Source organism: Chinchilla lanigera, unplaced genomic scaffold, assembly GCF_000276665.1.
Source record: "Chinchilla lanigera isolate Chin_1 unplaced genomic scaffold, ChiLan1.0 scaffold00028, whole genome shotgun sequence".
Lineage (NCBI taxonomy): Eukaryota > Metazoa > Chordata > Mammalia > Rodentia > Chinchillidae > Chinchilla > Chinchilla lanigera.
The window spans coordinates 276,428-303,810 of record NW_004955429.1 but is presented as its reverse complement, the minus strand read 5'-3'; the positions used below and the strand labels follow the sequence as shown (position 1 = coordinate 303,810).

Sequence of the window (27,383 nt, the reverse complement as noted above, 5' to 3'; positions counted from 1 at the left end):
GCATCTACACTCATTAGGTAGATTGGTCTGTAGTTCTCTTTCTTGGTTGGGTCTTTCTCTGGTTTTGGTATCAGAATAATACTTGCCTCTAGGAATGAGTTGGGGAGAATTCCTTCCCTTTCAATTTCATTAAAGAGTTTGAGAAGAATTGATGTTAAATCTTCCCTAAATTGCTTGTAGAATTCAGCTGTGAATCCATCCGACCCGGGTTCTTCTTCATTGGCAAGTTTCAATTACATTCTCAATTTCACTGGCTGATATCGAGTTATTCAGGATTTTTTATATCTTCTTCCTTCAGCTTTGGTAATTCATATGAATCTAAAAATCCATCCATTTCCTCTGTGTTTTCCATCCTATGAAAGTAAAGATTTTCAAAGTATATATTGATGATCTTCTGTATTTCTTCAGGGTCTGTAGTGATTTCATGCCTTTCATTCCTTATTGCATGTATTTTAATTTTTTCTTTCCTTTTTTTGATAAGGTTGGCTAGGGATTTATCTATTTTATTTATTCTTTCAAAGAACCAACTCTTTGATTCGTTAATTCTTTGTATTGCTTTTTAGTCTCCATTGCGTTAATTTCTGTTCTGAGCTTTATAATTTCCTGCCTTCTTTGGGCTCTAGGTTTGACTTGCTCTTCTTTTTCTAAGAACTTGAGGTGCAGCATAAGATTGTTTATTTGTGCTTGTTCTGTTTTCCTGAGGTGGGAGTTCACCGCTATAAATTTGCCTCTGAGGACTGCTTCCATTGCATTCCACAGGTTCCTGTAGGTTGTATCTCCATTTTCGTTTGTTTGTAAATAGTGTTTAATTTCTACTTTGATTTCATCTGTGACCCATTGGTTGTTCAGGAGGATGTTATTTAATTTCCAACTGTTTATGGAGTTTCTGTGTTTTCTTTCATCATCAGTTTCCAATTTCATTGCACTATGGCCTGATAGTATACACAGGATAGTTTCAATTCCTTTGCATTTACTTAAACATGTTCTATGTACTAGCATATGGTCTATTTTAGAGAACATCCCATGTGCAGCTAAGAAGAATGTGTATTCTGATGCTTTTGGGTGGAACACTCTGTAAAGGTCTGCTAAGTCCATATGTTCATACATTTGGTTCAATTTTGTTATTTCTTTTCCAAATTTTTGTCTAGTTGATCTATCTCTTTGTGACAGTGGTGTGTTAAAGTCCCCTGTTATGATTGTGTTGCTACTTATATCATTTTTCATGTCTGTTAGAATTTGTCTTATATGGGTGGGTGCTCCTATGTTTGGTGCATAGATGTTTAGGGTTCTTATCTCTTCCTGCTGAAGCTTCCCCTTCACCAGTATGTAGTGACCTTCTTTATCTCTTTTGATTGTTCTTGGCTTGAAGTTCACGTTGTCTGCGAACAGAATAGCTACACTTGCTTTTTTCTGGATTCCTGTCACATGGAGTATTGTTTTCCATCCTTTAATTTTCAGTCTTTGACTTTCCTTTTGAGTTAAATGTATTTCTTGTATACAGCATATAGTTGGGTTTTGTTTCCTAATCCTCTCTGTTAGTCTGCTTCTTTTGGTTGGTGTGTTGAGACCATTTACATTGATGGTTATAACAGATGTGTGCTGGCTTATCTTTGTCATGCTATTATCCTGCTGTTGGATCCTCCTTTCTCCCTCTGTTTAATTGCTTGCTCTGCTTTTTGGTTCCTTTCTGTTGTTGTTCTTGAAGTTGCGGTCTGCCTTATCTCTTTCTACTATATCTTTTAGTACTCTTTGTAAGATTGGTTTGGTGCTTATGAATGTCTTCAGCTGTTCTTTATCATGAAAATATTTTATTTCTCCATTATATTTGGAAGATAGCTTTGCAGGGCACATCAATCTGGGTTGGAAGTTGTTTTCTTTCAGTACCTAAAGTACTTCACTCCAAGTTCTTCTTGCTTTGATGGTTTGTGTTGAGAAGTCTGCCATGAGTCAGCTTTTCTTTATAGGTGATCTGTTTCTTTTCTTCAACAGCTTTTAATATTCTGAGTTTTTGTTGAGTTTCTGGGATCTTGATCACTATATGTCTGGGTGTAGATTTATTTTAGTTATGATTAATGGGAGTTCTATATGCTTCACTTATCTGGATGTCTGATTCTTTTACTAGGCCTGGGAAATTTTCTGCTATTATTTCTGCAAATAGTCTTTTTATGTCATTTGTGCTGACATCTGCTGTTTCATTTATACCTGTTACCCTGACATTGTTTCTCTGCTTCATCTTGCAGTTGTTGAGTTGTTATTTCCTGGTTCCTTGTTGTTTTAAGAGATCCCTCCTTTCATGTTCATTGGTGGCTATGCTGTCTTCAAGGTCTGAAAGTCTATCTTCAGCTTCGTTCAGGCGGTTTTGCAAGCTTTCAATGGAATATTTAAGTTCCTGGATATCTGTTTGCATCTGTTTCATACCTTCTAGTTCTTTTCTATATTGTTCCCTGAAGGGTTCATTGAGTTGTCTGTGCTCTTCTGTTTTCTTGTCTATGTCATCTTTGTATATGTTGAACAGTTCTTTCATTATTGTTGTCATTTCTTTTCTCATCTGAGACATTAGTTCTGATTTGATGTCTCCTATGGCCAGATGGATTTGTTTCTTACTTCACTTGTTATCATTTCAGAAATTTCAGGTGTATGACTTCCAGGCTCTTCTGTGTTTATGTCTCCTGGACTTGTTTTGGGTGGTGTGGAGGTCTGGGATTGCATTTTTCTCCTTTGTTTTGTCAGTTTTGAACAACCAGAGACTCCCTGTACTGCAGTCTCACTGTCGTGATTATTTGTGAGTGGCAGGGCAAAAGCCTGAAGATCCCCAATGCTCAATGTAGCTCCTGTACCAGTGATTAGTGGTAGCCCAGCCTGGGCCAACACACTATGTGAGTGCCAGGTAGACATAGAGGCCCCAGAGGGTGCCTGAGGCTTTGCCTGCCTGCACGCTGGTCAAGAAGGCAGAGCCCAGACTCACCGGGCTTCCTGAGGTGTCCAGAGCTCAACCCAGCCCAGGCAGACACACTATGGGTCTGCTTTTCTTAATTCAAGGAGCAATTCTTGAATTTTTGATTACTTTAAGAATCAGACTTTTGAATTCTTTTTTGGTAATTTTTGTTTGTATTGGTATCTATTTGCAGCTTCTGATGATTATATTCTTCATGACGATTTAGTGTGCATACATAACACATCTTAATTATTTTTTCATGCACTTCCCCTCCACTTCCATCTCTTTGGGCCCTTCTATTTTGCAAAGATCTATCTCCCTTTTTCCTATTGTCAGTCTTTTATTTTGTTCTTCATTTATACTTTGGTTTACTCGTCTAAGAGAAACCATATGATCTTTAACCGGTTTTGTCTAATTCATTTCACTTGATATTATACCCTCCAACTGCACTCATTTGCCTACAAATGAACCACCTTTATTCTTGTTTAGTAGCATTTTATATGTATATTTTTATCTATTTGTACATTTTGTTTGAATTCTTTGATATTCCATCCTGTGTGAAATCTTTGGATTAAGATAGTTAAAATTCACTAACTTTGGAGGAGAAATGCTGTGTCCCTATTTGGCTTTATGCATGTATGTTGTCTATCCATGTGGCAGTGTGTGGAGCTGCTGAAGTGTACTCCTCTGCAATGTATGTGAGGCTCTTCATTAAGAAGTCTTCTCTTGACAATGAACCCTGGGAAATTGGTTTACTTATACTGTTGAATTTAATTCCCAGTTGAATTCATTGCAGAGTTTTACTCTGGGTTCTCTGGCTATGATTAGTGCATTTTTATTCTCCACACATTACATTGGAGTCCCTTGAGACAGACTTTGCTATTTCATGCATATATGCGGAGAATACAAGATGCAATCTCATTTGTCAGTGATTTGTTTTGTTTTGATTTGTGGTCCTTTGTTTTGTTTTGTTTTCTATCTTTTTGAGACAGGGTTTCACTATGAAGTTCTGGCTGGCCTCAAACTCATTTTGTAGCCCAGGCTGGCCTTAAACTAGCAGTTATCCCCCTGTTTCAGGCTCTGCAGTGTTGGGATTGCAGGGGTGTGTCACCATACACAGCTAGTGAGGGATTTGTATTCAGAGAAAGTTTGAAAGTGATCCACATTGAGATCCCCAATAGATTCTGTGCCCACATCAGTCATTAAATTTTTTTTTGCTAATGCTAAGTGCATGAATATCCAGGAGTGGTACTTTCTTCTCAGCCAGTCTTTTTTGTATTAGTCATCAGCTGGTCATTTTTATCCTTTCTGTTATTAAAGTTCAATTATGTACCAAGGTTCAAGACTGACTAGGAAATTTTATATAAGGTGAATTTCTTTCAATTAGTCTGAGGGTGTATCTTAATGCCAAAGCACTCACAGAGAGTGCTAATGTACCAAGTTTGATCCCTAGTACCACTTGGAAAAGTAAAAACAAGCAACATTAACAATAAGAACAGATATATAAACAAAATTTTAGAAAAAGCAATAAACGCAACCAGAGCTGGGGCTATTGCTCAGTGGAACAATGCCTGCCTGGCAAGCATGAGGTCTGAGCTCTATTCCTGGTACCAACTAAAAATAAAAACAAACGCTGCTACACAAACTACAATGGAAAAGTAATGAGTGAAATAATATATGATCAGCTAAAGCTTAAAAATTAATAATAATAAAAACAGGACTAGCAAAAAGGAAAAACATGAGAAATAAATTATAATATATAAAATAAAAGAGAATATTAAAATACATAACAAAAATAAAGTGACACAATTAAATGAAAGTGTACAAAAGTAATGAGAAAGAAAAACCTAACTACACAATGGAAAAAGGTAGCACACGTTCCTCCTGGTCAAAGCATTTGAACAGGACTGGCTGCTTTAAGCCCCTCTGCTCTTCCTGCACCCCAGGTATTGGAGTAGTGAGTCCCAGGTCAGGCCAGTTGTAAGTTCTCTCTCCTTTCACCAAAGAAGTTCGTGTTGGGTGCAGGCACAGCCCAGCCCAGTATTTCTTGGAGGGCAGTTAAAGGTATCCTCAAAGGTAGACCTGTTTTCACAACAGAGCCTTTCTGTGAGTGTGTGCCCAGAATTGTGGTGAGTCAGAGGCATCTGTAAGCTTTTCTTACTAAGACTCACAGTATCTGAACCAGCTAACAGAGTCCACACTCTACCCACAGGCCCCCAGTGTATGTGTCCAGGGAAAAGATGAAAGTCAGATTATGTTTATTTTCATAATAATTATATGCACTTATTGGGAAGAGTGTGGTATTTTTATTTTCACAGTATTGTAGAAAGATTCAAGCAAGCTAATTCATCACCTCAGTAACATGTTTTCGTGATGAGAGGAAAAGTTCAGATTTCTGGGTTCCCCTTGGAATTCAGCAGGCAGGAATAAAGAGGGTGACCTAGGTTGCACTGGAAGAACAAGATGAATTTTGGGATTTGTCTTCAAGGTGGGCTCAAGCTGGAAGAGATTTCAGAATTATTGGAATTGTAAGGAGGTGTATGTGCACTGTTAACCTGAGGACTCATAAAACAGTTTAGTATGCAGGATAACCTATAACCTCTTTTTGCCCCAAATTAGAAAATGCTAACATAATTTTATGACTTTAACTATCAGGTACTTGCATTTATATCCTCATAAAACTCTGATCCACATGGGTTAAAGAGAAAGTGTGGAAAGCTAGGACTTTGTGATATAAAAGGAGTGGTCACAAGGAAAGACATTTGGGGCAGAGAGAAAACATGAGGAAGACAATCGTAGGAAAAAAAATCACTTCTGCTTTTATGGAACTCAGATTCTCGCAGGGAAAGGCTGAAAGGGGCTGAATGTGCTGTGGGCACTCCTCCAGGGATTCTGGGGTTGAAGGAGAAAGGATAAGCCAACCACAGTTTTGGCTCAGAACTCTGCCAGTCACTTCGTCTTGTACTACACATTTGTACCAGTAACTAGTATGGAAAATTCTAAACTTTTAAATGTACTGGAGAAATTGGATGGACCACAGGCGCTTCTGGGTGGTTTAAAATGAAACATTAGAAATGATTCAGTTTCCCTAGATTATGTACAATCTGGCAGAAGAAGAAACTGATTTTAAAAGATCTCAGGAATGAGATCCTACAGGAGAGGGAAAAAGAAAGGGACACGGGAAACAGAGAAGGGTAGTCTTGTTAACCCCAGCTGAACAGAACCAGTGTGGGGCTGCTGGTGGGAAGCCCCTCTAAGGACTGTTACCAGCTGCATAAGAGGCAGAACTGGAGAAGAAGAAGGAGGCTGTTGGGAGCTAAGAAGATGTTGGGAGCTGTTAGCAGCTGTAAGGAGCTGTTGGTTCTGTTGGAGGAACTCATCACGCAGGCTTTCCTGATGAACTCAGCTGTTCTCATTGTCCACGAAGCTTAGGACTTTGAGAATGGTTAGAAGGGGCCATGTAAATAAAAGCAGAACATTTAGTTATGGTGGTAGGCATATTTTTTCTAGCTTTGATCTAAATGAACATCAATTGGTAAAAATGTCATAAGGCCACTTCTTGTTTGAACAAGAAATGTAAAACTAGAGAGTGGAATCTGATGAGCTGGTCATTTAATTAGTAGTTTAACCTAATTTGAATGTGTGAATTTGAATGCAAAATGGAAGCAGGAGAAGAGAGCACATTAAACAATGATTGAAACTCTCCATCAATCAGAATTTTTATGAATTGAGCATTAGTAGGAGCCAGAAAGTAATAGAATTGCTTGGCATAATGTGTTCAAGTGAGGGATTCATAGTTAAAGCAGTTGAAACATAGAAAAAGGTACCTGAGGTGTGCCCTAGGAGTGAGTGGGCATTGTAATGAGTTGAGAGTGTCAAAGAACTGGAAAGCATAATTTGTCTGCAGGAACACTGAAATATCATATTAACATATATTGGCAGAAATTTAAACTGAGCGTGGGAAAGCATTGTATCAAGAAGTAGGTGAAATTATACAGTTAATATGTCAGCATTAAAGAACATGTTTTCATGGATGTGATTTTCCACTTGACATATAAGAGAAAGTGCAGAGTTGCAGTACTGAGGGGATGCTGGTATAATTATTCCTCTTAGAGCAGAGAATTAAGACTCCTGCCTCAAACTAATGACAATGCTTGAATGGAGAATGTTATGCCCTGTCTCCACTGCGTCTATACTCTAATCCCTGGTATATTTGGATATGTTACCTATTTTCAGACAGGATTAAATGGAAGCTCCTGAACTAGCAAACATTTTCCAGGTTATCTGAGTAGATCCAATATAATTACAACATACTTACGTAAGCAAAAACAGGAATGTTACACACAAAGAGAAGGTGTGAGTATAGCAACATGGGCCAGACACTAAAAGATGCTATGTGAATGGATTTGAAGTTTGAGGAAAGGGCCAGAAGTCCAGGAATGCATCCTCTACAACCTGGAAAAGGCTGCTAATCAGATTTTTCCTTTAGTGTTTATTAAAATCTGTGACTTTCTCAGCAAGGAGAGTTCACTACGGAAAATTATAGAGAGCCATTGTCTGGATAGGAGACGCAGTCCTTGAGGAAAAAGAAATTCTACTCTTGTGCCCGGGCTACCCACAGGAAGACTTGAACATAGCCCTGTGTCCTAGCAGAGCAGCTCCATCTGAGGACAATGCAAGGCTTAAGTCTAAATGGGCAGGGTGTTCTGACTCCAGAGAGAGGAGGGAGAAGGTGGCCATGACCAGGAAGTGCTACACGGTAATGGTAAGAGAAAAAAATTATCCAAATTTAAAAGGCTTAGGATTGTAACATTTAAAAAAAAAAAGGCAAAAAGAGCTGAAATAATGTCATGTGAGGTCTGTGGCACTGAATAAAAGTCTGAGATAAAATGCTGGCTTTCTTCCCAGAAATTCCTTTCTAATCCAAATCTCCAGGACATTTTTTCCCTTTTATTCAAAAACACTTTTCTAAGATTGCAAAAGAACTAAACATTAATTCTAAGAATCATAGGACCCTTAATAATTACTCAGACTTTCATCTTTCAGAAATAATGAGCAGGACATTTATACTTACCCTTTGTACCATGAATATCATATGACCTTTTAACATTACTAATAATTACAAATTTCCTTTACCTTTAATACTTTATAAAAGTACGTAGGTCAAACTTCTGCTTCAGATATTACACCTTTCATTACTTCAAGTATCAAACTATCAAAGCATCATAGTTTACCAACACTTTCTAAATTCTAGCAGTCTTAGTTTTACCAACTGTTCCGAAAATATAGTAATCAGGATTATTCTGTTTTTTATCCATTGGGTAATATTGGACTAAAGTTATATATTATATAAAATATTTGGCTGCTTTTCATGTCTTACATATTGATAGTTTTTTAAGCAGGTTCTTGTGCTGCTGGGCTACATCCTCAACCCCATATTGATAGGTTTCTAAAAGCTATATAGCAGGTGGGTGTTATAATTGTTATAATCTTAAGTTCCAGTTGGAAAACTACTTCCACAGTCACTTATTTTAATTAAGCTGCCTGCTGTATGACTGTTTTGACTACACATTTGTCACTGGGCCACTTTTTTCAGGAATGGATATTATGAACACAACATAAAAAGATTTAGAAAATATTGTGCCTATGAGAAGTTAAAAAGGCCAAGATTTCTAAATTTTTAACTTTTGATTTTGGGGGGATAGATTCATTTATTTATTTTTCATCTTTGTGTGTGATTCTGCGTATGTTGTATGACACAATGACATGTGATCCAAGAAGGGATTCAATATGATCAAAGAAAGAAAAACAACAAAACCACATCAAAATAGGCATCTGAGTTTCCTTACTAAATATTTAGTACTTTTTCAATCTCACAGTAATATACAATGATGTATGAAAGTGGAACAGAAAAAAATTTCTCAAAATGAATAATTCATCACTAAATAGTAATTCACAACTGTCTTTCATATGAAATAGTGAACTTTTTCCGTTTCTCCTCTCATTAGTGGAACACTGATCTCAGCCCTCCCACGTGGCATTGGTTAAACATTAATCGTCCAGTACAGTTGTTAGACAGTAAACAGACAGTTCCACTGACAAATAGCAGAAGCTGTGCCATTGTTTAACTATTACAAGCAGTTCCTTGGCTACAAGTAGGCACAGGATTGGTCACAGGGATTCTGGTTATAAATAGCCTGTGGAAGCAGAGGAAAAAGAAAAGAAAAAACCAGAATCAGCTCAGCAAGAGGAGTAAGAAACAATGGACTCCAAACAGCAGCTTGTGAAACTAAGTGATGGCCACTTCATTCCTGCACTGGGATATGGCACCTATAAGCCTGACGAGGTAACAGGGGTGAGGTTGGGGTAGAAAAATGAAAAGGAATTAACCTCAGAGGAGAGAGCTGACATGTCAGGTCAGGTCTGTCAGTGCTTGAGTGGTTCTGGGAGATTTCTGAGGTTCTCTGTTTTTCCAAGTTAGAACTATTCCATGTACTACAAAGAAGATTGTTTGAATTTGTTTTGCATCAGAGATCAATTATGGTATCACCTACTGATTGCTCTTGGCATTGTTTTATCACCTTATTTCAGTTTATTTCCCTTATAGAGTGAGAATGGGAAAATCTGCAGTCAACACAACTGCCTATTAGACACTTTTCTTGAAGATTTGAAAATTGTAGTTCTGTCCAATAAGGCAAGATATAGAAAAATAGTTTATCAAATGTTAGTGGAGATGAGAAACATAAAATAACTAATGAGGAGGACTGCTGTTCTGTTTGGGCTGGAGGTCAATATCTCAAAGTAAACACTGGACTAAATATCCTTTCCACCACACTCACTCGTGCGGAAAATTAACTTGAAAAAACATTGTGACAGGATGACCAGAAAATTAACATCTAATAACAATATAAGTGAATTACAGGTTCATCATTTTGTATATTGGACCTAAAACAAAAAGATATAGACTGTTTTCTGAAATGAAATTAGCAAAGTAGATAGTTCCCTGGACAAAAGGGAACTTATATTCCAATATCATCCTCAGATCACTTCACTGCAAGACAAGGGACTAGCTCCCTGAATACAGGATTCATAATTTTCCTTTTAATAAGACATAAGGAAATATCCAAAGAGCAATTCTGCAGCATGAGGTAGAACTCGATTACCTTTAGGGCAGAGAGGCATGAAGTATAGGAGAGGATCAAGGTTACACATAAAGCTGCAGCCCTGGTAAGTTCCTGAGTTGCCCTCCATCCTGGGAATTCATGGCTGGTATCAGGACACATGGTAGGGCCCAGTCTCTCCTTTATTGTAATTTTATTGATCAGATGAAGGATTTTGAAATTCCTAAATAAAAGGTATGTGTTTGATTTACCTTTTTACCTTATAAGGAATGAATTTTCTTTCTTATTGGTATGTGTTTGCAATATAGAGTAATTAAATTAATCTTGGACAATTGATAGATGCAGTATATATATCACCATTTAGTCATCTGTACTTTTGATCCGTAACCTAAATTAGTAGACAAGGCAATAATATCAACATTCAATGTAATCATAATCACCACCAAAGAAGTGTCCAAGCTTGAAAGGTGGACAAGTGTATCAATAATACCTTTGCTGATGAAGATAACTTGTTATTCATAAGTCCATATTTTTCTAACATACACTTTTAAAGCCATTCTTATTTCTTGTGTATAACAAGACTGGCTATGTGACATAATAGCCATTCTTACCTCATTCAATGGCTGAGGACAAGTTCAAATAAGACACTTGGTGTTTGTTTAAATCTCTTTTAAGAATCTGGACCCTGTGTGGCATGTAGGAACTTTGACTTCTCACCATTCAAAACATGAGAAGCTGATGGCACTCTATAAAATGATGCCAGCAACAGTAGAGTTTCTATATTCTGGTTTTTTTTGGGATAAGGATCATGATGTGTCCTAGCATAGGAGAAATATGCAATAAATCCCTGCAAAAATCTTAGGAAATACTTCCAGAGCTTTCCTTGGAGACAACATTTTTGATACATGGTTAAAGTTCAACGTATGCGGTTATTCATTGTGGTAAGTGTATCTCAACTCAGAAACGTGCACAGCATTTTTTCTATACCTGGCCCCATGCATGCTTCTTCCATGTGAATTTGACTTTGTGATATCATTATATGATTTTTGTGACTATAGCTGCATGCTGAGTCCTGAAAATTGAGTTAGTCCTAGGCCCAATTACTGAAATTGAAGTGCTCTTGCGTTTTTCAGACACCACTGATTTCCTAGCATTGCCAAGTCTGAGATGGTTCTTGAGGTGCCAAAATCTGGGAAAATCTCAGGCAAAACTGGTTGGGATTCATTACTCCAAAATCAGAATTAAATGAAGACATAGAAAAAGTTGACCTGAAGGACATTGCTTTTGCTAGTGACCTTATAGTATTTCCCTTTGCATTTGTCCTTTTGTCTCAATCTCAAAAGACTGAGATTCAGAGTTCAGAGGACTAGTTCCTCATCATACAATTAAGTAGGCTGAGGATGATGACATTGGAATAGCGTAATCATTCTAGCCTAGTGACTATCGAGTGTGCATGCTATGAATCTTCAGTTCTACATCTGGCTTTTGCTAGGTTCCTAACAGTGAAACTCTGGAAGCTACTAAAGTGGCCATAGATGCTGGATTTCGCCATATTGATACTGCATATGCTTACCAAGTAGAAGAGGAGGTGGGACTGGCCATTAAGAGCAAGATTGCAGAAGGCCGTGTGAAGAGAGAAGACATATTCCTCACTTCAAAGGTATTTTGTGTGTACTGTGCAGGCTGCTAATAAATGGAATGGTTTTTTTTTGTTGTTTTTTTTTTTTTTTGGTTCTGCTCCGGTACCGGGAACTGAACTCATGAACTTGTGCTTGCCAGGCAGGCGCTTTTTGCGGCTGAACTAAATCCCCAGCCCCTATAATAAATGAAATGTTATACGAGGAATAAAACATATATTCTTGGGTGAGAATTTGGTAAAATATGCTGACTGGTACAGGTTTTATTAACATAGAATTCACAAATGATATCTACTTTCAAAAACAGAGAAAGATTAGGAAATTATAATCATTTCAACACATTCAGTGCATTAAAGTTTCTTTATCGTGAGCTCTAATACAAGGCAGTGTGATTAACATGGCTGTGGATTTGGCAGAAGTATGGCCAAATTATGGATTTTTGTAAATCCTTTGTGACTTTTAAAATTTCATAGTATTCTGATACCCCTGTTTTCTTTTATCAATATCACAGAATACTGTAAATGACTTGTTTGAGTAGTAAGCAAGATATACCTAATATATCTTGATTTGAACTCTGCACATATAAAATGCCCAAGATCTGTTTCCCTTCAGTTAAGAAAATAATAGGAGGGAAATTCTTCTCCAGTGAATTAAATGCACAAGATAATGAAAATAAAGACAGCTCTGGAATCTCTATGAAATAAAATTCAGAGAATGGATAGTATTATTATTTGATGAAATTTTATCTTTTGAAAAATTTCCCTTCACTGTTCAAGAAATGAACTGACTAACAAAAACCAAACATGACTGAGTTTACATGAAAAGGCAAGATCAGAAGAAAGACAAGACTCAACAGAGGGTTATCATCAATTTCCATTAAGCAAAAAAAATTTTAATATTAGATGAATTTGGGTAATTTCTTAATCCAGCATCATTTCCATATTTTAACCTCTACAGCTTTGGTGCACTTTCCATAGACCAGAACTCGTGCAACACGCCTTGAAAACTTCACTGAAAAAACTTGGGTTGGACTATGTTGACCTTTATATCATTCATTTCCCAGTGCCTTTGAAGGTGAGCAACTTGGATCATCAAAACTGTCTAACTGCATCTGTTGGCACTGATATCATTACTGTGAATGGTAGAATGAATCTTCTGTAATAAATATATATAAATACAATTTATATGAGTTATAGAAACTGCTCAGTGTAAGTTATTCAAATAAATTCCTTGGATTAGAAAAATAAGAACCTCACACCATGGCTGGATTTACAGTCTAAAATTTCTCATCAGAGGTGTCTCCCTTTACCCAGGCCTTGATTGCATTCACTGCACTTTGCTTGTGTCTTCTATCAACCTACTTCATAGGGGACAAATGAAGGCAGGAGGGCAAGTGACACCTGACTTTAGAAGTGAAAGATATACATTTCCTAAAGGAAAATATAGGCCAAGACAAAGTAATATAAGCCAATCAGTGGGACTTTTCCCAATTTAAAATTTGCAGAAATGTTATTTATAGTGCATATAATTAATGTAAGAGAGTAGAGTAACAAAATCACCTGAAAATATCTTCGCCACTCTGCATGAAAATCACTTTGTAAACAAAAGTAAGTGAATAGTGTGCTTTGCTTACCTCACGGATGTTAAGCACCCTCCACATAGACATACGTGAATGCATTCCTGTGCATGAGAAGCATGTACTTGATGAAATTGCTGTAACGATGTTTCTGTTTCAGCCAGGTGAAGAACTTTTTCCAACAGATGAACAGGGGAAATCATTATATGACACAGGGGATATCTGCACGACATGGGAGGTGAGTATGTGTAGGATATTCCACAGAGTTATTTGTGACAGAGAGTCAAGTCATTATTCTACCTGGGTGAATAGCATATGCATCTTTTGTTTTAGAAATTTGCTATGCTTAAAGGAATAATGTAAAGTTCTTAGAGATCTGGCCAAGATCCCTAACTGCTTGCATGAGGGGTACAGCTAAAGGGTGAAATAAGAGACAGAGATAATTTAATAATGTGAATTGGGGCTGGGAGGTCAATGCCTCAAGATAGGCAAAGGCGAAACCTCTTTAGCTCACTACTATTTTACTAGCCACTGTGTGGGGAGGGGTAGTGAGTGGTTCTGGAACAGTAGTGGTCATTGCAACGAGAAGCACAAAGCATTCTTGCAAGGTCAGACAAGGGCCAAATAGGAAAGCACAGTTTCCCCAGGGGAAACTCTAACTACTGCCACTGCATTGCTTTAAAAATCCTTGTCTTCAGCAGGGCTTATCTTGCCTTGTGAGCACCACAGCCTCACTAGCTGTAGGGCTTCAGCTGTGATCAGAAGAAAGTGGGAAATTTCTTCACTGCAGTATGGTTCAGAGGGCACAACTAGACTCGATGTATAATTTGTGGTCCTCTCCATGAAGCAATGCATCATTAGAATGTAATGGGGAGAAAAGGAACAGGGTGGAGGACAGTGGGGCTTAGTGTCTCTAACTTTCTTCTGTAGTGATGTCTCAGAAACCCCAGAGAGGGCATATTCTTTTTCTGAATACCAATACCTTTTTCTCTTATTGTTATATCAGTTTTTTCTTATTAATAATCAATTTCAGGTAGCTTCACTGCCATTTCTTAAAAATGTTCCTTATGATACTCATACAGTTGTACATATCACCCTTCACAAACCCTTCCTCCCTAGGCCATGGAGAAGTGTAAGGATGCAGGACTGGCCAAGTCCATAGGGGTGTCCAACTTCAACCGCAGGCAGCTAGAGAAGATCCTGAACAAGCCAGGCCTCAAGTACAAGCCTGTCTGCAACCAGGTGAGCACTCTTAGCCTTCTCTTCAGCTTTCTCATTTCCTGGTTTTTGTCCTACTACTGGTATCTGTTTCTCCCGTCCCCACTCCAAGCTCATTTTACTTTTGTGGGAAGAAGATTCTGTTAGCAGTGTCTCTATCACAGAGAGCGTGGAGGATCCTGTCTCATATGTCTTCTTGGTGAAGTCTTAGTGAGTACAGAGGGAATGCCTGTTAGTGTCTAATTTGTATATTGATCTGAAGATATACAAGTTACCCAGGAAAGCAGCAGGTGTAGGAGACCTCAGAAGGATGATGCACTGCTCCCCGAGCTATGAAGCATGGCCAGAGGAAGGATATGTGAAGATCCTGTGCACCTCAGAGCATAAGAGAGAAGCCCATGAAAATAAGGAATGGGCTTTAAAAGAGGGTAGAATAAAATTAAGAAATGCTCCGTGGTAAGAGTTTGTGTGGAGGTCTGAGTCCTTTATTTGAGTCCTTTGTCTTACGTCAGTTCAGGGTGCTAGTCCAGAGGCATACCTGTTATCAAAGTACACTGGAAATGATTAAAAATAGTCCAAGATAGACAGATCAAGTTTCCCGTTTACAGTGCTGTTAGTGGTGGATGACATTCACACTCAGAAACTTGGAACACAGAACACATCTGGCAGTGCCCCCCACAACATCTTCATCAGTCTGCCCTTTGCTTTCTATAATAAAATCTACTGCTCCAACAGATTTGTTATTTGGTTGGTTCTGTCTGCTGACTTTTTTGTTTTTGCAAATTGCACTCATGTAGTAAGGGTTTTGACTAGAAGCAATAGTTTTTAGTATTGATTGCCATATGATGAATGAGCCAAGAATCTGACTTGCAAATATCAAAGTTAAAAACTGAATGTATGTTGAATGTTGGCTTAGCCCAAATTATCTTATCAAAAACATTTGTACCATACACAATACTTGAGAGCATGGTACTAAATATTCATGTTATTCAACCCATATGCAAAATTAATGTCTTACTATTAACAACGTGAATTTTAATCACTTGGTTAAGTAAGTCAGATCCCTCTTTGTGAACATATATATTCCTCCATTACATTTACTAGTAGCCTGAGTCCTGTAGTAGGTACTGGTCAAAAGCCAGTTTTCATTTCATGATAAATTTTCCTTCAATTGTTGAGTATCCAACTGTGATTTTTGAGAGAACCACAAGGTTTATTGGAATTTGTCAATATTCACTTTCATTCTAACTACGTTTATGATCAGATAATTCAGAGTGAAAACAAATTTATTTATGATGTCAGAATAAAGTTATTTCTGTGATAGAGCATAAACATTAACACTATCCATTTTACTATCAAAGTTGTCAGGAAGAGTTAAAATAATACTCTTCAGCAGCAAGGGAAAAGGTTTTATTTCTTTCTTGCTGTGGGCCTATATGTGTGGACCAATATTTTTCTTTACACTGTATGTGGGAGCTAATTTTCCTCACTGTTGCTCCTCACAAAAAATCTTCCTAGTTATCACTAGTAGAATGTCAGACAAACTGATGTCTTTGGTCCTTCAGACTTGTGCTCTTGAGTCTTTGATGTATTTATTCATTTCTGATGTTCAGATTTGAAGGCAAATTTGATGATTAAACTTCAAAGATATTTCTGCTTCTTTCAGAACTAGACTTTGTCATGTCTATTCATAGTGGAAAAATAATTAGTATTCAAGATCTGGTTCATAGAGCTGGTTCACTACAGGACAGTACTTTCTGTTTTTGGACCCCATTTTATGGACAGAGATATTATATACACTTTTTAGGAAAAAATGTTTTGTGTTGGGTTTGGTTTCAATTCAAATACAATGTTACATGCTTTTCTTAATTCAGCTTCATTGACTTTTCATACTGGTCTCTCATGTTAACGTTATGATTTCATATGATCTGATACCTTCAGTATTTGTCCATTTGCAGGTGGAATGCCATCCTTATTTTAACCAGAGCAAACTGCTGGATTTCTGCAAGTCAAAGGATATAATTTTGGTTGCTTATGGTGCACTTGGAACCCAACGAGATAAGAAATGGTAAGAAAAACAAAAGGAAATTTACTAAGCCAGCATTGATGACTGCTGTTTCCCAAGCAGCTCTGGACATTGTGGTGGGGGGCTGGCACCCATAGGATGGGAAAAATAAAGAGACAAAAGCTGAGGTCAGGAGGAGCTCTGTCTCTCCAATGGGAGGAAAGGAAATTGCTTAACCACTGTAGTTGCATTTATTTATACATTTGTCAAAGTTAGTATCATGTGACACAGCCTTGTCTAGCAACAACTAAGGGCTTGTCCCAAGTCCTCTTTGTTCTCCACTGGTCTTGCTTAACCCCAACGTTTGACCAGTTTCCAGCTTCAGCTGCTACCTACAGATGATGAAATGTATTTAGTCCTACGATATTCAGGTTTTCATAGTTCCCTCATGGGTAAGGGTATGTTTGCATTTCTTAGAAGATCCCAGAAGGTAACGATGTTGCTTCTTCAGGAACTATATTGAACAATACTTGGTCTAGGGTCAGCACCTTGGTTTGTATTGGAAGCCTTCTGATCAACCAAATACTTGGCTTTAGGATTTGAGAATGTCTGCCTTCCTTTTCAGGGTGAACCAGAGCTCCCCAGTTCTCTTGGAAGATCCAGTCCTCTGTGCTATTGCAAAAAAGCACCAGCGATCTCCAGCCCTGACTGCCCTTCGATACCAGGTGCAGCGTGGGGTTGTGCCTCTGGCCCAGAGCTTCAAAGAGAAAGAGATAAAAGAGAACATGCAGGTGATGGTGGGGCTGTGGGCATCAGAACTCTTTCTCAACACTCTTCACCTGTGTGCTTCTTTGGAGCCTCTCTGTTTTTGATAGAGTCTATATTTCTGGAATTTTCTATGCACATGAGATGTCAGGTGTGTTTGGATGTGCTTCCTCCTACTCTACCTAAGGTGAGATAGCAGAGCCAGTGAAAAGTAGGACCTGAGATCGGCACAGAAATTTGGTTCTCAGTTTTAAGTTAGCCATTTATTGTGTACCTTTGTGGAAGTGATATATTTCAGTTATAATGAATTTGAATTCGTGAATTTTATTTTACAGATTATTGCATTTTGCACTTGCTGAATACTTATATTTTTATTTTAAAAATTGAAAAACTAACAAATTAACAATGAGGACAAAATCAAAAGCACATATAAAGAGCAAAAATGACACATGACCTCAAAAAAAAAAATGATAGGTATTATCAATGGTTGCTATATCCCACACTGTTAACTAGAACAAAGTTTCTCAGTCCACCAGACATAAGAATGTAAGACTGATGAAACAATAAAAGACAGTAACAATAGCAATAAAAAAATACATTAGAAATGATGCAGAGCTTCACCACACAAGATGGAAGAAGTTCAGCAGTGGCTCTGATAACGCATATTGTTGTTTTCAGATCAGTTGTTCTGATTACCAAATTCAAGCATGCAAAGTTGGTCAGAAAAAATGAAAATTTCGAGCATTGACTGTTCTTTTCAATAAACCACAGACATCAGCAATACACCCGTTCCAGCTATCCTTATATACATACAAATATTTTCATATTTACATATTCATTTTGACTATCATTTCAAAATGCCCTTCTAAATAGATTGACTAGCTTTTTATTTTCAAGTAGGAGGTTTTTATCTAGAGTATTTGTCAAACCAAACCATCTTAGAATTTATTTTCTAATTAATCTATGACTGGACACTTTTTCTTGGTTCTGCCTAAACTCAGTGAAGCTGCTTGTCTGCCTGGGTCTTCTCATTTACTTTAGATTAAATCCTCTAATATGCTTACAGGAAAATGAGGTCCCTCTACTTTAGTGGGGTGGTGTGTTGGTTGGTGTATTGTGTGGAGTGGTTCATTCTCCCCTATACAGCTTTGATCTACCAACCCACCATTCTAAGTTTTAGTTCAGTGCACAGCCCTCTCCCATGTAAGAACTTGGAAAACCTTTTCATGAGTAGGCTCAGAATTGATATACTTTTGTTCCTGGCAGTTTTTACTGGCCAATGCAAGTTACAGACAGGTAAGATTTAAGACTTTAGCACTGATTAGTGGGAGAGTATGAAAAGTCACATAGCAAAGATTGTGGAGACTGGGAGATGTGAATTATTTGAGCATCATTTTTGTAATAAATTTACCACACATATGAGACATGTTAAAAATACAGTGTGTTTAAATAGAAAAATTGTTACCATAAAATACACACTGTCATTGCTCCTCATACTTCAAACACCTTTATAATTACTGCCACTTCTAATGAAGTTCTAGAAGTCCTGTTTTGTGTGTTTGGCTGAGCTGTCATGGCTGCCTTAGTCCCGAATTGCTGAAAGAGGATTACGTCTCTGGCAATTCTGAGTCTGGGGAAAAGCCAGGAGTCTAAGACTGTGAAGCCCAGTGCATAAGATGTTCGAGGACACACCCTTCCGTTTTCATCAACCTGAATTTCCATTAAGTGGCACTCTGCAGTAGTGTTTATTGTGCTTTTCATCACATTCTGTAATGACACCTAGGAAAGAATTTCTAGAACTTTTTAAGACAGTGGAAAAAATAATGAAATAAGTATGTTTGAAGCCAGGGGGGAATATTTTTGAGATAGATTAATGAAACTGTCTTTCACTGCAATAAATCTTTTAATTTAAACAGTCACACCATATAATTTATAATTTCATTACCCCTTATCTTCCAGATGTTAATTATTATTCAGATTCTCAAATATCTTTGTCTGCTCTTTGAGATTGAAATTATTGGTCAATATTAATCTTACAACTGAATGGGATTCTTGTGATATTTCCACATGTGGAGTTTCTTGGATATTTCCACATCCACAGGTTCATGGATGCTTCCTGTGCTCTCACCACCTGCCCACCGCTAGGACCCTGCCTATTCTCTAAATATTCTGCTTAATTTCTTTCTCCCTCCCCTCCCCAGTCGACCTCCCTTTCCCCAGAGACCACTGTTCCATTCTGTCCTTCTATAAGGTTGATTTGTTGGTTTGAATATATGAATGAAAATGGGGCCGGGCATGTAGCTCAGGAGCACCGCACCAAGGCCCGGAGTTCAATTCTTGGTACCAAAAAGAAAGAAAAAAACATGCAAAACATGTTGAATTTCCCTTTCTATCTGGCTTATTTTACTCAGTATAATGCACCGCATTTACAACCATGTTGCCCCAAATAATGCATCTCATTCTATTTATGGTTGAGTGGCACTCTACTCAGCAAATGAAGTACATTCTCTTTATTCATTCATGTGCTAAAGGTCATCTGGCTTGATTCCACGCTATGCCTATTGTTGAGAGTGCTGCAGAAAAACCTTAGGGTGCAAGTATCTTTTTGGTGCAAAGAGTTCTTCTGTTTGGATTTATGCAACATAGTGGAATTTCTGCATGATATCACAGTTACATCTTTAGATTCTCGATACTTTTCCCACAACAGCTATAGTAATTTCTATTGCTACCAGTGGTATATATGAGTTTCTTTTTTGACATACCCTGCAACATTTGCTATTTAATTGAAACTTTAATAATGGCTATTCTAACTGGAGTGAGATAATAGCTCATTGTGGCTTTGATTTGCATTGCTATGATAACTGATGAAAGTAAACATTTCTCCCTTAACAATTTGACATGTCAAATCCTTGTTAGACTTACCCTTTGTAAATATATTCTCATGTCCTGTAAGTTTTTCAAAATCTATTCATTGTTTTCCTTGCCTGCTTCTAAGCAGATGTTTTCTTTTTTCCTGCAGATGTTTTGACTGCAGTGCTTTATAGTTTCAAAATATTCTTGCCTTCTTTTCCAATCTATCAAAAGAGAATTACTCAAACAATAAAAGCCATCTTCCTTTAGATCAATAAAGGTGAAACTTTTGATCCCTGGCTAGGCAAGGTCAACACCCACCCTCACCCTTAAGCGGCAATAACAAGGCAGACTGTCAGCACCTCTGCTTCCCTTCCTTTCTCCTTCCTTCCCTCAAACCATCCCTCTCTTCCTTTCTTCCTTTTTCCCTTTCTTTCTTTCCTTCTTTCCTTTTTGTTTTTCTAAGACAAGGTCTCAATATGTAGTTAAGTGTGGCCTTGAACCCACTACTTAGAGGACCAGGGAGATTGTGAACTTGCAGCCATCCTCCTGCCTCAGCCTCCTGAGTCCCGAGATTATAGGAGTGCTCCACCACACCTACCTTCCTCTCTATCTCTTAAAAATAAAGAATGTAATGCCAGAGAGGGGGGCATGAAGCAGAATAGAACAAATAAAGACAGGTCCTCCCAGAAAGGAGACAAAAAACACCATAATTTTACAAATAAAAGCAGCAACTTCAGGGCATAGGCCAAAGTTTTTGTTGTTGTTTGTTTGTTTATTTTGTCTTTTAATACATAGTAATCCTGGGCAATTTTCTTTTAAATACAAAGGGGTGCTACTAACCTGTAAATATACTGCCTTTTTCACCTGTAAATATTCTTTTTCCTAAGAATGGCATTATCTTCTGTGGGTGGGCCATCCTTTGTCCATAAGCCCAAAACAGAACTTCCTATGCAGTCTCCACCCTCTTGGGAGAAATATAAATGTTTAGAGTTTGAGAAAATAATGTGTCTTTCTTTCTTGCCCCACTGTGCCCTCCTCCTTTGAGTGTTCACTTTTAAATTTCTGAACAATAAATATTTTATGCCTCTTTAAAAACAAGAAACTTCTATTTAATTTTCTCCAAATATTTCTTGGCAGTTGGAGTGTTTCACTAGATGTCTTTAATAAACTCTGGACGTTTCTCCTATTTTAAATATTGCCTCTGTACCATTCACTTGAACTTTTGACAGTTGCAAACATTGGAACTAAATATACTGAAAGCTTTCTTCTTGTGTGATAGGTCTTCGAATTCCAGTTGACTGCTGAGGACATGAAAGTCCTAGATGGCCTGCACAGAAACTTGCGATATCTTCCTGCTGAGTTGTAAGTCATTTTCAACCATATGTTGCCCCATTTTATTTCAATTTCAAGTTTCTGTCACCTTTATCAGTGTGTGTTTGGTCAGGATACTGTGTTTATGTCTCAGAAAGCTGCCCTCATGGTGGTCAGTACAACATTTGGTTAACAGTGTCTAAAACACTGTATACTGTGCTGAGTTAGAAGCAAAATTCAAAACCAGTGGAAGTACAGGCAGAGAAAAACTGTGCTGCTGAACAGATTTTGCATTCATCAGAATAGCTTCCCTATTCCTTCATGCTCTATGGCTAGATTCTGATCTTGCATATGCTTATCAAAACAAAGAATATATATTCACTCAACATGTGGGAGTTTTAACTCCTAGTAGAAATACATGTCATAATGTTTGAAAGGGGATTAGACAATCTGTACTGACATGTTTTCCACAATCAACAGATACGTTGATATCCTTGCTAATACTGCTATTAATGTAAGGAACAATGAAAGAAAAAGTAGGAGCATGTATTTCAAAGGGACAGTGTGACAATCAGTAATTCTGACTCCTTATTAAATATCTGAATGAGTACTGATTTCTATCACTTTATACCTTGCATTGTTTTTAAAATGTAGAAATCTGCAAATTCTATGACAAGATCCTCAAAGGTGAAGGTTGTTTTATAGATAAGGTTCTTTTCATACCTTACACATTGTAACCAAATATGGTATTTGTGATGTTTTATGGGGAAATAAAAACTAAATAAGAAAAATAGAAGTGAAAGTGCTAGTAGTAAATTATGCACTCTAAAATATTTGTTGTGTTTATCAATGTATGCACTTAGACTTTTCATAAACATTACACATTGATTCTGTACTTTCACTGAGAATTCAAAGTCAGAAAGAATTTATTTCTTGTTTTCTGCTTAGAATAATATAGAAGAATATATATGTAAATACTTGATTTTGTGTTTTCCCTATGTTTCCCTATAGTCAGAAAATATAATTGGAAAATTATGTTATGGTTTAAATGTTTTTTCTGTTAAAGTATGTTCACAAAAAGCAAATGGCAGATTTTACAAGCAGTCAGAAAACCATTGTTAACTTACACAGTTTTAAGTATGCATACATATTACTGCTTTACCATTGGATAAATGGATTCATCAAGACCATAGTACACACTGTTTTCTAATTACAGCACAGAAGGCCACCCTGAGTGTCCATATGCTGATGAATACTAGCAGGAAGCACATTGTCCTGACTGTTGCTAGAAATTCCTTTCTGTGGAAAATGATGCAGAAGACCTCTCAGGCGCTGCTGTTCCAACACATCCTCCTTGTCCAGCCATGCTGATTAGTAACTCTCACAGCTTGACTTTAGTCGACATATCCAGTAGAGAAAATCTGAAAAAATGTATCCAAAAATCTAAAAAAATCAGATTTTTGAAAAAAAAATATTGATTTTTCTGAAAAGTCTTCCTTTGTGTTGTTTCTGTTATTTGTACAATGTGTTTATTTCGGTCCAACTATGGCTGGAAACAGACTTGGCTGGAGATCTGTGGGAAAAGCTGTATCAGGGGTGGGAATGGTACCAGTGACAGGCTCTGGTGGCAGAAATGGATCCGTCACCATCACTCCAGCCCTGCAGCAATGAGAAAATGCACTGCATTTAGTTCATCGTCCGTAGCCTGGAAAGTGAAGCGTGTTTGAGAAGGGTGAGCAAGGGCCCATGGCGGGCCCTCTTGCAGCTCAACCATCACAGCTCCTGGACAGGGGAATCAGGTCTCATGGTGGTGGTGGCAGGGTCCTGAGAAAGGAAGCAGGACGAAAAGTTGATTCAGAGTCAGGTGGAGGGGTCACTACGAGAAGGGAGTAGAACACATATTTGTTTGACAAATACCTCACATATTCTTTTCTTTTTTTTTTATTTTGGTTTTGTTTTCCAGTACCGAGAATGGAACTCATGACCTCGTGCTTGCCAGGCAGGCGCTGTGCCACCAAGCTAAATTCCCAGTCCACATGTTCTTTTTTGATAATAAGGGAAATTTTTAAATAAAAGGGAAATTTTTAAATAAAAGGGAAATTTTTAATAAAAGGGAAATTTTTACATTATTTTTATCTCATTCCAGAATTCATACATTAGAGTTTTTGTTAGTAATGTCAATAAACTGATTCAACAAGGAACTACAGAATTCAACCATGATGAAGGAGTAAAATGCAGGGTACCCTGCAGTAAGCTGGGACAAGAGCATCACCAGAAAACCTGGAAATAGCCCACATCACAAAAGTTGAAAAATATGTCAATTATTATGCACTCATACCTTGCAATCTTTGAATCCTTTGAAAATTTAGCATAAGATTGATGGAAGCAAAATATTAGCCAAGAATGGCCAAGTGTTTCAATGGAACAATGAAGAAATTGCTAGATACTGGCTGATTAACTTCTGCTAAAAGTCACATCAGAAGCAGGCATGTCCAGCACATGATCAGGGGACCAGATATAACCTTGAGCAGCTCCTCCTAAGGCCTCATAAGATTGCAAACTTTTAACTTCATTATGTGATTATTATGTGATATTTAGTGATAGTTTTGAAGACTGGATTGCACGGTGCTTCAGCAAAGTAGGCAACAACAGACCGGCGTGTAGGGGAGGGCCCAGTGTGCTGACAAATCCTCCTCCTGCATGCACCTCAGTCAGTGAGAAATGTATTTCAGGAATTATAAGTAAAACTACAGACAATATTTATCTCAGCCTAACAAAGTTATCTCAAACTCCCTGTGAGTGCATGAGAAGATAGGAATTTGTTTTTTTTAAAGCTGGTATGTAAATTTTCTTAACTATTCAACTTGGGCTTGTTACTCTGTAAACACAGCTCAAACCCAAAGTCACACACAACTGTTTAATCTGTCATACTCCCAGAGCACTTTTCCTGAATAACCAGTTTCAAAGAGCCTTCTGTCCTACTCCACATAGCAGTCCAGTTTCCCACTACACAGAATTCTGGGATGTTCATGACAGTCTATACTCTAGGTTGAGCTGATTCATCAAGTAAGTAGAGTATTCAAGAAGCATGAGGAAAATGCAGGTCTCCTGACCATGGGCTGGGACAATAGTATCACCACGTAGTGTGCAAGGGTAGTCACATGTAAGAAGGTAGCAGATGTCGGCTCATGTGTGAGCTTTGTGATAACCTTCACCATTGTTTACTCTGTACTTCAGGCGCCTCTAAAGTGGAGGATTCAAATGATATGGGGGGGTTGGGGATTTAGCTCAGCGGCAAAAGCGCCTGCCTGGCAAGCGCAAGGTCGTGAGTTCGGTTCCCGGTTCCGGAGAAAAACCAAAAAAAAAAAAAAAAAAAAAACAAATGATATGGGGAAATGTAACTGCCAACTTGCTAGGTGTCCAAAATGTTGAATTCATGTTCTCTAAAACTGAGAAGTGAATTCTGGGAAACAGGGAGTTTAAGAGCAGGAGAATTTATCAGGAGGAAGAAAGCCTCTGTCTGAGAGGGACAGAAGGGGGCCCAGAAAGCGGGTTGCCCACCAATCTGCTTCTCAAGGGTGTTTATTGAGCAAAGCCCTGAGGGGAAGCAGGTTTAAGCTGGGACAGAAATATAGTCAGTCATTAAGATTGCAAGTATAGTCACTTAAGTATTATTTCTCTAATGGGAAATCTCAAGGTGAGTATGAGGTTTGATAAAACTATGGTGAACCAGTAAGATTATAATTGTAGTCCCTTGAGTGATATGGATTAAATGCAGGTCAAATTGGGAGGTAAATCATGTAGCAAGTGCACCTGGATGGGACAAGGAAGGGATGGGATTTCTGGAAGGATTGGGTTAAGGAGGTTTAGTAGTCCACCTGAAGGTGACTGATGCCTATTTAGAATGTTAATCACTGCTGTTCACCCCTACAGGAAGTTTATGAATGAATAGTTCTTTTTCCTTTTTTTCTTTTAAAGAGAAAAAAGATAAACAATGAATTGCTGTTTCAAAACAGGTTAGTAGGACAGTTACAATGGTTGATATATTACATATGGCTGTCTTTGTTGGATACTCTGACTAGTCCTTTATCTCCAAGTCTGACTTTCAGTGACTGTGCCTGCAGCCAGTTGTCTTCCGCATTGACCTCTCCAGGGCCCACCTATTTTAGCCATCTGCAACACAAATACAGGCTTCCAAGATGTTTAATGAGCTGAGGTTCCTCAATTTATCTAGGAATTTTTCATTGGCAAGGAACATCTCTTTTAGTGTTCATAGGCCTGAGTTTTCCATGTCAGCTATCGTCACTTTTCATGTTAATGCCCGTACTTGCCTCTCAGGGCAAGCAGCCACTGGTATGAATGAGGATCTCTTACACTGGAGATTACAGCTGGAGTTGTTAATTGTCTATTGCACTGCATTGTTCTTTGCTGCTGGGCTTCTGCACTGTTGGTTGGTCCATCTCCTGGCTGCTTTCATACCAATAGCCTTTAGCGCACCAGCTCAATCTAAAAAAGGCCCTTTTGGGGGCAGTGAAATGCAGTGTTACCAGCTCTTAATGTACTCTTACCATATGTACTGAGCTCATGGTCCCACAAAACAGAATAGGAGATTAGGGGAGTTCTTATTTAAAATAGCAATAAGAAAAATGGCTCCTGGATTTCCTAGAGAGGTCCTGAGTGGATGCCACATGGCTGCTCATCCAGATCTAATTGTACATAAGCCAAGCATAGGAATTGTTCAATTATTCAGTGGTCATCTATCACACATGGCTCTGTAGATTTAAAATGACCAACTGGAACTCAGGCTTCTGAGGGGTTACAGCATGTAGGGTTTAAAAGAAACATGCTGTCCTGTCTACCAGAAGAATGTTACCTGGCTTACGACTGTAATGTATAACAGGAGGTTTGATTTCATTGGAATATCTTAGTGCAATTATAATCTCTATTACAATAGACCTAGCTTCTTTCTTTGCTTAATATTGTTATGCTTCATGCCACCTGTTGTTTGTATTCAAATCTTCATAAGCCTATTTTATTTTGTAAACTTGAATGATAAAAATAGTTTTTCTTCCTCAGTATGCTCAGAGTTAAATATTGAAGACTGTTGTATAACATTTATCCAATAAAGTCTTTGATTAACAAAAGGGAAGACAGGCTACAGTAGAAGAATATGAGTGGAAAAGTTGAACACCTTATATATGAATGTGTGAAACTGTCAAAATAGCACCATGAATTTGCATAATTATGATGTTTATTATTATAATAAAATATTCTGTTAGTAAAATAAACACATGGTATTGCATATGGGGGACTTGGCCAAGATCCACAACTGCCTGTTTGTGGAGTACAGTGAAAGGATGAAAGAAGAAACAGACAAATATAGTCATGCATGATTGGGGGCTGGACATTAATGCCTTGGGTTGGGCGGAGACAAAGACACCCTAAGCCAGCCATTAGTCAGCCAGTGTAGGGGAAGAAGTAGGATGTTTTCCTGGAACAGCTCAGAGACTGTGGTAAAAATGGGCATGTTCAACATCCTAAGGGAAACAAGCCAAGATCCATCCCCACAGCTGGGTGCTAATCTCAGATTGAGAGAAAAGTGATTTCCACATTCTAAAACCACAAGGCAAGCAGGGCAAGAACACCATAGGACAGATGCTGTGCCAATTTACAATTTGTGGTCCCCAACAATTGCAAGGCTGAATGCATTGTGTTTATTTTGCATTTCAGTAGAGCAGTACCTCCTTTCACGAATGCTTATGTTCTCGAAAAATTTGGTTTGCAAACAAGTGTTCATAAATATTTTGCTTTCATTTGGGAACTCCATATCACATGATAAACAGGTCCATGGCCATCTTCTCCAGGGTCGAGGGATGAATTAAGTTCATGAACTGAGGTACCACTGTATTTAGGCATATGTTGAAGACAGTAGTTTAGTGATTTTTTACTTCAAAACAAGCCA

At 37.9% G+C, this 27,383-nt stretch overlaps 1 protein-coding gene and 1 pseudogene across 3 annotated transcripts in view; one reads left to right on the top strand and one right to left on the bottom strand.

Moving 5' to 3' along the window:
- LOC102006803 overlaps window positions 1-27,383 on the bottom strand; it is a 351,399-nt pseudogene that overhangs the window by 142,043 nt on the left and 181,973 nt on the right.
- LOC102023621 (aldo-keto reductase family 1 member C3 homolog) overlaps window positions 1-27,383 on the top strand; it is a 137,453-nt gene that overhangs the window by 31,614 nt on the left and 78,456 nt on the right. Inside the window, exons 1-9 of one of the 3 annotated variants that reach the window (XM_005386857.2) lie at window positions 9,113-9,281; window positions 11,549-11,716; window positions 12,651-12,767; window positions 13,430-13,507; window positions 14,389-14,511; window positions 16,446-16,555; window positions 17,118-17,283; window positions 21,390-21,472; window positions 22,638-22,911. In XM_005386857.2, coding sequence (XP_005386914.1) covers window positions 9,198-9,281; window positions 11,549-11,716; window positions 12,651-12,767; window positions 13,430-13,507; window positions 14,389-14,511; window positions 16,446-16,555; window positions 17,118-17,283; window positions 21,390-21,472; window positions 22,638-22,680 — 972 coding nt within the window. In that variant the 5' untranslated portion in view covers window positions 9,113-9,197 and the 3' untranslated portion in view covers window positions 22,681-22,911. Of the gene's footprint in view, window positions 1-9,112; window positions 9,282-11,548; window positions 11,717-12,650; window positions 12,768-13,429; window positions 13,508-14,388; window positions 14,512-16,445; window positions 16,556-17,117; window positions 17,284-21,389; window positions 21,473-22,637; window positions 22,912-27,383 lie in introns of those variants that run through there. The other 2 variants (XM_013515394.1, XM_013515395.1) reach the window with 2 other exon arrangements.